Source organism: Zosterops lateralis (assembly GCF_965231275.1).
Source record: "Zosterops lateralis genome assembly, chromosome: 3".
Lineage (NCBI taxonomy): Eukaryota > Metazoa > Chordata > Aves > Passeriformes > Zosteropidae > Zosterops > Zosterops lateralis.
Window position 1 is genome coordinate 37,466,374 of NC_139764.1, and position 13,285 is coordinate 37,479,658.

The window sequence follows — 13,285 nt, forward strand, 5'->3', positions numbered from 1 at the left end:
CAACTATAAGTACTGACATGGCAAAGTAGTCTGATATAGGACTTAAACACAAAACAATGTAAAGGAAACCAAATACAGTCGCTTATTTTACCTGCATTACTTCCCTTCTGCCCCTATTATGCAGTTATATTTCATATTAACTGGAAACCAAGTATTTTTTAAACTTTTAATCTTTCCTTTATATTTGACAACTGTTTTAGTCCATTTAAGTTTTATGTTTAAGTTATTGACATTACTTATTTATATATGCTATATAATTGTGAATGAATAAAGCTATGGCCAACAGAGCATTGGGAAAAAAAGCCCACAGGTATAGCATAATTTCTCAAGTTTTTTGTACCTAAGTTGTTGCCATTTATTCTTTTGGCCAATGTCAAAACAGAAAAGCATTTCTTCTGAACTTAGAAACTCTCTTAAACAAAAAATTCTCAGAAGTATCAAGCAAAAATCATCTTACAAAGATACATACCTAGGACACATGTCAGTACTATAACTTAGAGACACATCCAACATGATGTGATGACCTCCTCAGTGCACTTTTTTTAAGGACAGTTTGGAAATCCAGTGGCCTGATCTTGTTTCATCTAGTGAAAAGCTGTTATTATAAAAATCTGCTCATTTAAAATGCAGACTGCAACACATAGAAAAGCACAGTTCATCTTTCACTGATAAACTGAATAGAAAAGACAAAAAACTGGGCAATGATCCTGTGAAATATACTCTGACTTACTGTGCTGTGTGATACTGTATTTTGTATAATGTAATTCATGAGGTTTGCAGAGATATTAAAGCATTGTGCTAGCAACCATTTTGCTATTATTTATTTTACTTTATTTAACTGATAGTTATTTTATAAAAGTTCAGTTTACTTTCCACAAATTTGTCTTTGGTTTACACTTTTTATTACTGTCAAAGAAAATAAAAAATCAGCCAGAACTATCATTGCTGTATTCTACAGTTGTTATTTATCTGAGCTTCTGTGGTAGTTTGTCCTTGCACATAATTTTTTAGAAGAGTTTCATCTAGAATAAAAATTCTTGAGTCAGTATTCTGGATGGTTAAAATTTAAAGCATTGCTGTGGCAGGTGAGTACCATACTAAATAATCTTACTAAATATGATACTCATTTTTTTTAATGGGGAGAAGTCTAATTTTGAGCTAAACCCACAAAATTTAGCTGATATCTTCTGGTTTTGAAAGGAGTTGATTAGGAACATTTTTAAAGTTTGCTATGCAAATTCCAAATATTTTTATTATATATATATATATTCAGAATATTATTGTCTTCATTTCATGTGTATTAGTGGTAGGATTTTATATTGGCAACCAGTGTCACAATATCTGCAGTATGTTCAGGTATTAAGTACATGCATTTTAAAAGGAGTATTTTGCAAGTTTCTGTAAAGACTGTAGATATGCCTGGAAAGTAGATCTCAAAATGTAAGAAGGATTCTGGCATCTTGGGAAAATAATTTCAAAAATTTTTCTTTGTTGTTTCCAGAACTAAAGACCACTTTTAAAATGGAAAAATGCACTAATACAATACTTCAGTTTTTCTTTCTTAAATTTATCTGTACTCTCAGTAATATGCACTCTGTAAACAAGAAATTGTCTAAAACTACATATTTTTGGCATTACAGGACACATGAATTTTCAAGATAAATTTAATATTGAAACAAAAGAAATACATAAATTATGTTATGCCCAAGAGAAAAAGACACATGCTCTGATATTTAAAGCAGAGTTGCTAGTCATTGTTCTAGAAAATAATTCTTTACCAACTACTACTGACTACAGCTAAGTCAGAAAACACTTTTTACTAAAAGAAATTTCACTTGAACTTAGGCAAATGATCCTTAGGTTTACCCACACTACAGAACCTTTGTAATTTTTTTACTGTAGAGAAGAATTCTATCTGATACTTTTCTAACTCAGCCAATTAAAGCCTTTGAGTATTGTAGTCAATTTTAATGTTTTCCATTTTACCAAAACTGCTCCATTCTTCTGGGGACTTAGTCTGTCTTTATGAAATGAAAAGAGTTTGGAAAAAAAGTTTCCTTGAGAGAGCAGATAAATGCTTAATAAAGACATCAGAACTACATCAGGAAGGAGATTTAAATTCAATTTCTTAAGTAATTTGGGCCACTTGAAGTGCTATATTTGTATATCTAAGCAGATTTTTTTATAGGTATTGAGAAAGATCTTTTCAATTACCTGATCACTATGAGTATACTCAGTTATCATAACACTAAAATTGTGTCCAATATAGGAAGAAAACTTCTGTATGGGCTGGCATGACAGTGTGCATAGAAATCCAAATTACTATATCTTGATAAATTATCACAGATAAATGAATATGCCACAAAGAAGCAAATTAATACTTACAGAATTTAAGTTTCTATTGAATTTGTTCACAGCATATTATTTAAAAAACGGAAAAACAGCAATGGTCATATGGATGTATTGATGGAAAGTCATCTGAGGACTTCTTTCCAACTCTTAAATGCCATTTTTAATGACACCATCAATGTAACAGTTGTGTTCAGGTGTTTTGTTTCATAGACACCCATGTCAGATGCCACAAGCCACTCTGATCTCTTCCCAAAGCTGGGTTTGTTTTTTTTTTTATTAACTTTCTGAAAGTAATACTGTCTAATCAACTCAGCTTCCTTAACAGTCTTGATTGACGCAACTGCACCTAAAATTATCCTCATATATGCTTTGATATATTTAATACAATATTAAAAAGTTATACAAGGCAACTTCTATTGAATTATTTTTTCAAATGCCTTTCTGCTCTTCATTCCATCTCAGTTTGTGTAGGTCATGCCAACATCCACATGTATATCCTAGAAAACTAACAGGGTTGTTCATATCACAGTGTGGCCTTCAGCATTGACGCAGCACTGTTTAAGTATGCAGATAGCACAGCCCTTACTATGGTTCTGTCTAGTGTTTATTTGCTTAAATAATGCTCATCCATGATTCAGGATAAGCAACTACCAAGACTATTTACAGTCTATAATCTAAAGTCAGCTACTTTGTTTTGTACAAAGAATCAAAGAATTTAGCTGTACAGAAATTCTCTCTTCCATACTACTGAGCATCGGGATCAGAGAATGACTCACAGCCTGTTTTGGTTTTAAGCATAGATAGTTCATGCAAACATCTGTTAGTCATGCTGTTGCTTCTGAGTTCTGAAAATTATGTGCTAGTCTTGAATTTTGACTTCCTTGAAATAACATGGATTTTCATAAGGGGAGGATTTTAACTTTTTTGTGGTAACACAGATGGTTTGTTCCAAAATCTTACCTTGACATTTTGAGTAATATCCTGTCTGTTTTGTTTCATTGTTTGCTCTTGGAATAGAGAGTACACCTTCACAGTGTTTGGTGTCAGCCAGCAGATGGTGCAGTATTCCCTTCCATTTCTGGGTTCTGTCGATATCTGCAATTCATTCACTTACTATTTGATTCACCTGTCTACAGTTTACCTTTGGGGACCTGTCTGCGTTGCTAGCACATTGTCTCAGGTATTTCATTCCACCAGGTTATGACTGAAAAATATGAAGTAACTTCAGAGCCATCTTCCAGGACTCTTTGAAGCAATGGGACAGAGGATTTCTGGTGGCTGACCCCATCTCCTCAAGACAGTCATCTGCTCCAAAAGTACTCTTGGTCCATGCTCTTTCTCAAGCACACTTGGAGGCAGTAAGAACATTTTGGTTTTCCTCTGTACTAGTCCTGAAGTTAGTGAAGAATGATATGTTGAGGTCCTGCTTTCTCCAACTTGTTTCAGAAAGATTTGGCTGCATAATGTCTTTGTTGGTAAGATGCAAGGGCTCCTGGCCTAGATAAACAGCATTCATGGCAATTGTCCCACTGTGTTATAGCATCATTCTGGATGGTTATGTGGAAATATTCAGACACTGCTCTTTCTTGTGGAGGAGTGCCATTTACATATTACATTAAATGAAATAAATGTCAAGAATCAGAAGCTAATAGGAACTGTATCATAAAATGCTCTTAGTACAGAAAAATCACCATTCTAATTTATTTTTTTCATTTCTGTTATTTTTTAATTGTGAGTTAAAATACAAATGATAATGTTTAATGATATATCTTATGAGTTTCCACAATTTCCAACACCATAAAACTGCCAGGTTGTCATGTTTATATGTCAAACATGACAAAACTTGGATGGAGGGACAATTCTAGTTGTGCATTACATTATAGAAGGTTTTGTGGTATTTTATGGTATAGTTTAATTATTAAAACAAAGTAAATCTTCAAAGAATTGTATTTAACTTTTCCCACAGACACCTTTTTATGTGCACTTTTATCCCAGTGCTCTTCTTTATCTCTAGCTTTTATGCTTTGTGTTATTTTTATTAAAACCAAATAATTTCAATTAAATTTGACAAACAGCTATGCATGAAAAATTGGCAAAGAAAAAGGAAAAGAATGTCAAAAAATAAAACAAATCAAATAATTAGGCCACTAGTTCTAATGGGATACAATTGCTTGATACTCTCCTGATTTACCTTTACAATTCCTTAAAAATAACATGAAGTGTTAGGCTTCATACTATTAAAATTATAGCAAACCTTCTTGGAACAAAAGAATATTTCCAAAAGGGCGATTTTAAATTAGTTCTTCACTGACATTGTGCATTGTATGTGTTTTGTGGGAATGAAAAAACTGGTTCATTCTTCTGATGATATTTAAAATGAACTTCATAGTGCATGAAGTAAATAAATGAAGATCAGTATATCTTCCTCAGAAGGTAGTGGGAGGGTGTTGCAACCAGCTTCTACCTTCAAACTCAGCCTTGGAGAGTGGGCCCTACCTCGCCTCCTCCTCTTTCCTGGGACAATCAGCATCTTTGCTTTCCCTTTCAGAGAAGTGTTGTCCACTGTTATCTGATAAAGTGTCTGCAAAATTGAACATTTCTTCTTTGCAATGATAATCCTCTGTGTGTTCTGTAGTAAAGAACCAGAGCTTGTCCTCTGCTTCTTGCTGGTGCAATGATGAATCAAGGGGGTTCTTAGATGTTGCAGCTGAGGTTGGAACTTAATCTACCACCAGGGTCTCCCAGTGGAGTCACTAATTCCATTTCACCTCTCAGGAGTTGTATGTAATACATACCATATCACGTGGCTTTAAAATATGCAATTTATCTTTATGTATCATGTAATGCTTATATTAGACAATTGCAACCATGAGAGATTAACAAACTGCAGAGAAATAATGCTTCTTTCTTTTAATCTAAAGTTTTACATTACTGTGCTTATGAAACTCAGAAAATATATTAATAAATCACATAAAGAAAAAGGAGAACAACTGAGTGTCTGAAAATGTGTCAGCAAGCCTTTGAAGAGCAAGAAGGATGTGACTAGATAAGTATACATTCTGAGGAAGCAAAAATACATTTGTCTGCCACTGAGGTTATCGTGTGGTCCATTGTTTGCTTCATGCAAACAATTCTCAGGTACATTCCACATTTGTCACAGTCATGTTTACAGAGCCCTTTTCTCAGGGTGCTTCATCTTCTGTTTATAATGCTTCCCATCAATTAAAACAAAGGACTCCTTGAAGTATAGTCTACAATTATTTGCTATATTGAAAGGATAGTATATTTTGTATGCATTTTTAGAAATCTGTTGACTCAGATAATCTAATAGGATCAGAATCCAAATAAATAAGAACAAATTAGCACTTAATTTCCTTTTCAGTTTGGTGTACTCCCATATATCAGTTTGTCCCTGTCATTTCCAATGAGGAATCAATGAGAATAAATTCTATATATTCTATATTAGGGCAAACTGATGATAATGACAGGTGAGCTCTCATGACTGCCTTTTGTAGTAGCCTTAATGCCTTCCTATCTGTACTTGAAATACCTCATACATTTTAAATAATATTTAGCCTTTTCATAGCTGCAACATATTGGTAGCTCATAATGATTAATTAGTTGGCTCAAATTATTTCCTGTCACACTATTTCTATGTTACACTGATGAACTCCTATACTGTAGCGGAAGTCCTTGCTGTTAATCTGTCACTTCAATATTGTATATCATACTTAAAGGCTTATATCCTGAAATCCAATGATTTATTGTCATTTATTTTTTCCTGGGTGATACACTGACCCTCCTCTATATTTGGCAAAATTTGCCTGCTCTGTGTTATCAGTGAGGTATATATTTTAAAAATTTAAATCCCAGCAGTACAATTAAAAAGATTTAAGAAAATGCAGGATTAAAATCCTCACAGAATTGTGCTAGATTACCTTCTGGATGGCATGGCTCACAGACTTAGAGATTCGCATTTCTTTAATAAAAATCAATTCTTAAGTTACATTTATAGGAAGAGATTTCAGACTGGAGATTTTACACAAATTCGTATCTTCCTTCTCCTTGCCTCCATTTCTGAGCCAGTCATTGATCCTCTAGTTATTTAGGGAATAATATGACCTTCATGTTGACTATTAATTTTCATCACCTCAATAACCCCGGTAAGATTAGATTGTCACCTTCAGGTGTGGTAACTGAAAATAAAATGTTTTGATTATCATATTGCGCTGGTTTCAGCTGGAGTAGAGTTAATTAACTTCACGGTGGCTGGTATAGGGCTGTATCTTGGATTTGTGCTGAATGCAGGGTTGATAGTATCGAGATGTTTTTGTTATTGCTGAGCAGGGCTTACACAGAGCCGAGGCCTTTTCTGCTTTTTTTTCTGCCACACTGGTGAGGAAGCTGGGGATGTGCATGGGAGGTTGGGAGGAGACACAGCCAGGACAGATGACCCCAACTGATCAAAAGGATATTCCAGGCCATATGGCTGGTGTATCAATCCTGCTCAGTGTATAGAGGGAGGAGAAGAACATTTGGAGTGATGGTGTTTGTCTTCCCAAGTGACAGTTACTTTTGTAACTAACATGGAGGTAGTAGAAAGTATAGTAAGTTCAAAATTATTATGTATTAACATTTCTGTATTTTTAGGGGTTTAAGTTTTGGGTTTTATTTTTACATGGGGAGTTATTTCAAAGCTAAATTCAGATAGCCAGTATAACACTCCGATGACATTTTTTATTATTGCTTCTCTTATTGTTTCTCTTCATTTTTCCATAGGAGGCAAATATTTTCTTTTTTTTTAATTTAACTTCTTGTAGGAAGTTAAACATCTACAGAGTATGTTAAAGAGGCTCTAAATACAGTTTGACTGAGTTAAATGATTTCTGCTACGTCCCTTGCCAATATTTGTTTCTCTTCAAGTCTGATAATCTTCCATGTTTTTTAAGATAAGTATTTCAGCATTTTGTCAAAGAATGGAAAATACAGGCACAACTGTCTTTTTTTGTTTGTTTTGATAAGACACAGGTAATAACTTGGACTAAACCTCTTCCAACAGAAAGTCTTTGTAGTATGACCCTATTGGAAGGTAAAATACAGCAGACTAAAAGGAGAATATTTTCTTGCTAGAAAACTTGTAGGGACTAAATGCAACAGTGGAATTGTGTTTTGAACCAAAAGCAAAATTACCATATTGAAAAATCTATCTAGGCAAGTCTAGGAAATACTAGTGAGCATTACTCCCTCCATAGTGAAGATTAAAACTAACATGCCATTATGCATCAAATATATTAAAAGCAAAAACCCAAAAACTATGAAATGTGCAGGCTTCATCTTGACTATTTGTACAGGATATTAGAAGAATAAAAAAAAAAAAAAAAAAAAGATTGAAAGAAATCTTGGAAGAAAAAATGGAAAGGAAGTTAAAAACTGAGACTGATCAAAAATGTTTCTGTTTTTCTCTTTTCATTAACCTGAAAAACAGACACAAAAGTAAATCTTAAGAGAATCTATTATTTTACCAAAGAATCCTTACAAAATATTTACAAGCCTTACAAAAACTCCTATTTGTCCTTATCAATACAACAATTCCTGAGTTTCTTTACTTAATTTTAATGCCTTAGACAAAGACATTAAATGAGTACACACACAGTTAGATGTAATGTTTCTGGGAGATCAAATTCAGTTTTTGGATAATCAGATCAAAGACACAGTATTATGTAATCAGTTGTGTGAAATGAGATGGAAAATTAAATTATGTGCCTTAAACACTACTTTCTAAAACTCAGGTTTGTCTTTAGTTTACTAGATTATTTTACATTAAACTTTTAAGGAAGACCAATGATACAATTTTTATCAAAGTTCTTCTATACCTTAAGTTCTCCCAAAGAGTTTGTTTTCTTCATCTATCAGGCAGATTAGCCACAAATCTTATTTTCCTATTGTGAGTCTAGAATCTTTATCTGATTTTTCTTTGTCTCAGCAGGCTTGCCACTCACAATAGATGGCTTCCTAGGAACAGATTCTCTCCTGGACAAATTAACTGTGATACTTCAATTAGTTTCCTCCCATCTTGTACATTAGTTTTGTGTAGCGATAAAGCAACACTTATTAATTGTTTTTTACCTAGGGAGCTTTAAGAACATATAAGGAGCCTGGAAAATTCATGAAACAGAAGATTTTACTCATTCTATGGTTGCTTTTGTTATTTAATCATATATTATATTTTTTTTATTAGTGCTTATTTACTGAACACTCAGAGGCTATGTCTGCAAAATTTACAAACCACTAGTACAGAAGTTTGTAATAATTACTGTGAGATTTCTTCTTGAAGTCCATAGCTACAGCATTATTGTCAGATGAGGACAAGTTTTTTGCCAAGAATTTGAGCATTAATCAGCATTTTTTTGTGGGTGGATATAAAAAACAACAGGATTTTGTAGGCGTAAACAGAAAAATCACATTTTTCTCTGAACAGCTGTATAATAGCCACTTTTAAAAGCTAAATAGTAAACACAGAAGTGAAGGGTTTCACACCATAGAATGTAAGACAAAATATTTCTGGCTTCCATATTGTGGGAGTTATTAGAGAGCAAAAAAAAAAGCAAAGTAAAAATTGTCTGTGTTCTTGGATAGCTGACACTACAAGAAATAAGTTAGAAATCAAAACCATTTTCAGAGCCATGCTAGTTGCCAACCACTTAGGGATTTGAAACTAATTGTGGAGTAGACACAAATATTTTACCATCTACAGCTTGTCATATGTCTATTTTATTAGAGATTTCTCTTAATAAATCTTTTGTGTAAAAATCTGAGTTGTTTTTAAATCCTGAAATCATATTTACCTTAAAGTTGATATATCATTCCTATGTATATGTAATGTGCATCCATAATACAGAATTGATAGATAAGGATAATATCTTTTATTGACTAGTTATTACTGCTGGAAAACATGGACAAGCTTCTGAATACAGAAGGTTTCTTCATATCTGAAATGAAAAAGGCATATTTCAAGCACAAAAACAGGCTGGTAAAAAATTGCACAGAGCATCAGAAATACCAAATTTTTGAGAAGAAAGATAACTGGAAGTTACGGTTATGGGAGGTATTAATGAAGAGTGAGAGAAAAGAAACAAGACATGTATTTGGAGCAAAATAGATGCAAACTCTTATTGAGTAACCTGACATGGACGTGTATTAAGGATATTTTTCACTGTGGAAATGCTTCATAATTTTGAAAGAGTTGTCAAATAGCCATATAAGGAATTCATTCTAAATGCCGTCTCAATAAGACAGTCAGTGCAAGGTGTTTTGCCTTGTGAAACACCACCTATTAAAAATAAAATAAAAAAAAAAGCTGACATATAATTAATTGTATTTGTCTCTTTAACATCTGAAGCTTTTTCCAGACACAAGTTGCTGTTGCAGGTTTTGGTTTTGATTTTCTGGAACTGAAACATTCAATAACAAAACATTATAAATTACAAATTAAACATTGAAAAGAAATATTAAAGGAAGTTTTATTTTCCTATTGACAGAGAACATGAAAAAATTGCTTCTTCTTGGTCCTGCTTTTTTGTGGATGATTTTTTGACCTCCTGGTCCCTTATTACCTGATACAACTTTCTTGTGACTTTTGGAGCAGATTTCTTTCATCATCTAATGAGTATTGCTAATAGCATGCAGAATGTCCTCATGAAATACAAACCTCATAAATTTAGGAATTTAAATATATTTTAGTTATTGTTATTTATTAATATTCATAATATTTAATTTGTGTTAATTTTTTTGTTATTTTTGAAATTTCTCACAAATGAATCCTGGCATATTCATAGAATTATATAATTATAGAATCATTAAGGTTGGAAAAGACCATAAAGTCTAAATGTCATCCCAGCACCACCACCATGTTCAATACTAAACCACATCCTCAATGGCCATAGCCACACATTTTGAGCACTTCCATGGTTGGCAACTCCATCACTTCCTTGGAAAGTCTGTTCCATGTTTTACAGTCCTTTCTGTGAAGAAATTTTTTCCTAATATCTAATCTAAACCTTCCCTGGAGCAACTTGAGGCCGTTTCTTGGGTTCATACTTACTATAAAGGCATCTGATAAAGGCATCTGATTTTTTCTTGTGAAGCAAAAAACCAATGAGAAAAAAATTACAGAGAAACGAACAATATATGATGTTGAGGAAACAGGAAATGTGAGTTTCCTTTGTTTCTTCTCCTGCATGATCCACTACTGGGACTTGATTTTATCCACATCAGTGAATACGTATTATGCAATTGCCCTTTTAATCTCCTAGAAGAGATTAACAATCAGTGCATGTGAGGCTATGTTAGTATGTCATTGGCACTATGTCTGCCAATAGTGAGATGCTCACAGCAAATGCATAATACTTAGTTGCAAGTATCAGTTCCAATTAATTTTGATTTACATGGATTGTTCTGTTTCGAAAGGCAAGATTGAAGTCAGTAGCTAAGGTGTGCAAGATCAGGATTCAAATCTACTCAGAGTCAAGCGAGGAGAAAAATGAATCATGGCCTCAAACAGAGAATGTCTATGTGCTTCTTCCTGACTGTGGGATTTACCCAAGAATTGTGAAGTTCAGTTCTTGACTGCTTTAGTTCAGACTTCCACAGTTGAAGTCAGACTGTGGGTTTGTTTTTTTTTTTCTGAAATCAGTGGGTAGGTTGGGGTGGTTTTTTTTGCTTAACCAGACAAATTTATCTAAGATATTTGGAGCTTCAGTTTGGCCTGTGTGACAAAGCTTATTAGGTGTGAAGAATCTTACCTGGATACTACCAGATCTCACTGGAAAGTTGGAGAGCAGCTAAGCAGCATTTTAAAGGTGGAAGTGCATTCTTAAAGAGATGGATTGGTCTCCAAGTGATTTGGAGGATCATATTCTTTTCAGAGAAAATGCATTGCTGTTGAGTCACTTCTCAGCTCTATTCAGAGCTTTGACAGGCCATAAACAAACTTCTGATTCTCCCAGGCTAGCCTGAGTGTCTGTGGTAGAGTCCTAATGGGTAAAAGGAAAGAAAATTACAGTGCAAAATCCCTCCATAACTTGTTAGATTAGCACACTTTGTATTTTAGGATTGGAAAGAAATTCCTATTAAAAATAGGTACATAATTTCTCTACCTTTTCTTCAAAGTAAAGAATCATGGAATTTTTTTATATTTCTGCTTTTGAAATTAATAAGAAATAAACTAGGTCAATATTCAGCAAATTAGGGAATTATGTACAAACACTAATATTTCTGCTATGCTGGATATTTGTTGCTTACAGGATTCTTTTATTTGTTGTTTTGAGTGTCCAAGTGAAGATATATCAATTTTTTTTTGAAGGAGGCAGAGTATTGTTCTGAAAATGACTGGTTTGATTCCTATGAGTAACTTGCAAAGTAAAATGTGTAAGAAAGAATATAAGAATCTGGTACTGACTTATCAAAAAGTGAAAATATATGGGAGTATATTAATTTTCATTCTCTTCTTTAGATCTAATATTTCTGTGTTTTAATATCTTGTCATAAACCATATTTGGGATTTAATATATTCTGCAGTGATAAAAATGAATTATTATTTACTAAACAAGCCTGTGTAGGTGGCATGAATTATCTGTTAGACTGATCACATTGTATTAATACTGAAAAATTGCATTTATCTATTTATTTGTTTTTTTATTTTCAGGTAGAGATTGAAAATCTGGACTATCATTACTTTCTGCCTTTGTTCTTTGATGGGCTTTGTGAAACGGAATTTCCATATGAGTTTTTTGCACGTCAAGGAGTCCATGACCTGCTGGAGCATGGTGGAAACAAGATTCTTCCTGTTGTTCCTCAGCTCATTATCCCAATAAAAAGTAGGTGAACCTGTAGGAGAAAAATCCGTAAATTTTATTTATATGATGTAAATTTTGAAAAGTTGGTAATTAAACCATAAGACATGACAGCTTAAACATCACATGAAGATTATTGCAAATATGAGTAAATTTTAAGAAATAATACTCATTTTTGGGGAAAATTATTTCTTTTAATATTACATTTCCCATGACGAATGGATCAGAAAAGCTGTAAGTCCTTTTGCTTGCTTTCATTGGGCTTCTGCAACTCTCAGATTCCTGACTTAAGGGTTCCCTGATGCTCTCTGCATGAGACACACGTGCAGACATAATTTCTGAGGGAACCAGAGGTATCTGCTATTATTTCTCTGAGTAACATCAGGGACATGCAACACAGTGTGTAGAAGCACCTCCCCTCCTTTCAGAGGCAGTGAGCATGCTACCGTTCACATTTGCTTTGCTGGCAATACAGTAGTAGGAGTTTTCAACCCCTGCATGCATAAAGTCACCAGTTGTTCCAGCTCCCACACTCTGACTTTTGCTAATGCAATTGTTTGTGGGGCAGGCTGGTGATACTGTCATCTAAATGCATTAAAAAACAACAACCAAAGAACTCAACTCTAAAATAAATCTAAAACATTTTTGAAGTGGCATTAAAGTCAGATCATTTCAATGGTCTAGTTTATAAATGCAGTGCCACAAATGAAGGAATAGTACATCATAGCATAGACATTGGTGTGAATGGGTAGAAATGATCAATAGGAAGATCTTCATATAGCTAATGAACATAATAATGTGAAATTAAACACTTAAGTATCTTGGATCACTACTGCTAAGAATCATTTCTGTTCTGTGCTGTGAATAGGTAGACAATCTGAATTTAGGGCTGAAAGCCAAAAAAGCTCACATCTTTGCACTTGTAACTTAGAAGGAAGTATTGTTTCTACACAGTTCCAGTCAGCAGACCAGTTCTTCTAATTGAGTCCAAAAGAATAATCTCCATCCTAAGGACCACTGAAGTTTTACTTTTTGAGGCTTTTACTATGCTGTTAAACATAACTTCTGTGATGCAGTAAATC

General features: G+C 33.6%; 1 protein-coding gene across 1 annotated transcript in view; it reads left to right on the forward strand.

Moving 5' to 3' along the window:
• Positions 1-13,285, forward strand: part of PACRG (parkin coregulated) — a gene marked incomplete at its 5' end in the record, with an annotated part of 209,053 nt that overhangs the window by 93,166 nt on the left and 102,602 nt on the right. Inside the window, one exon of the mRNA XM_083857625.1 lies at positions 12,056-12,227. Within this exon, the coding sequence (XP_083713751.1) occupies positions 12,056-12,227 (172 nt within the window). The remainder of the gene's footprint in view (positions 1-12,055; positions 12,228-13,285) is intronic.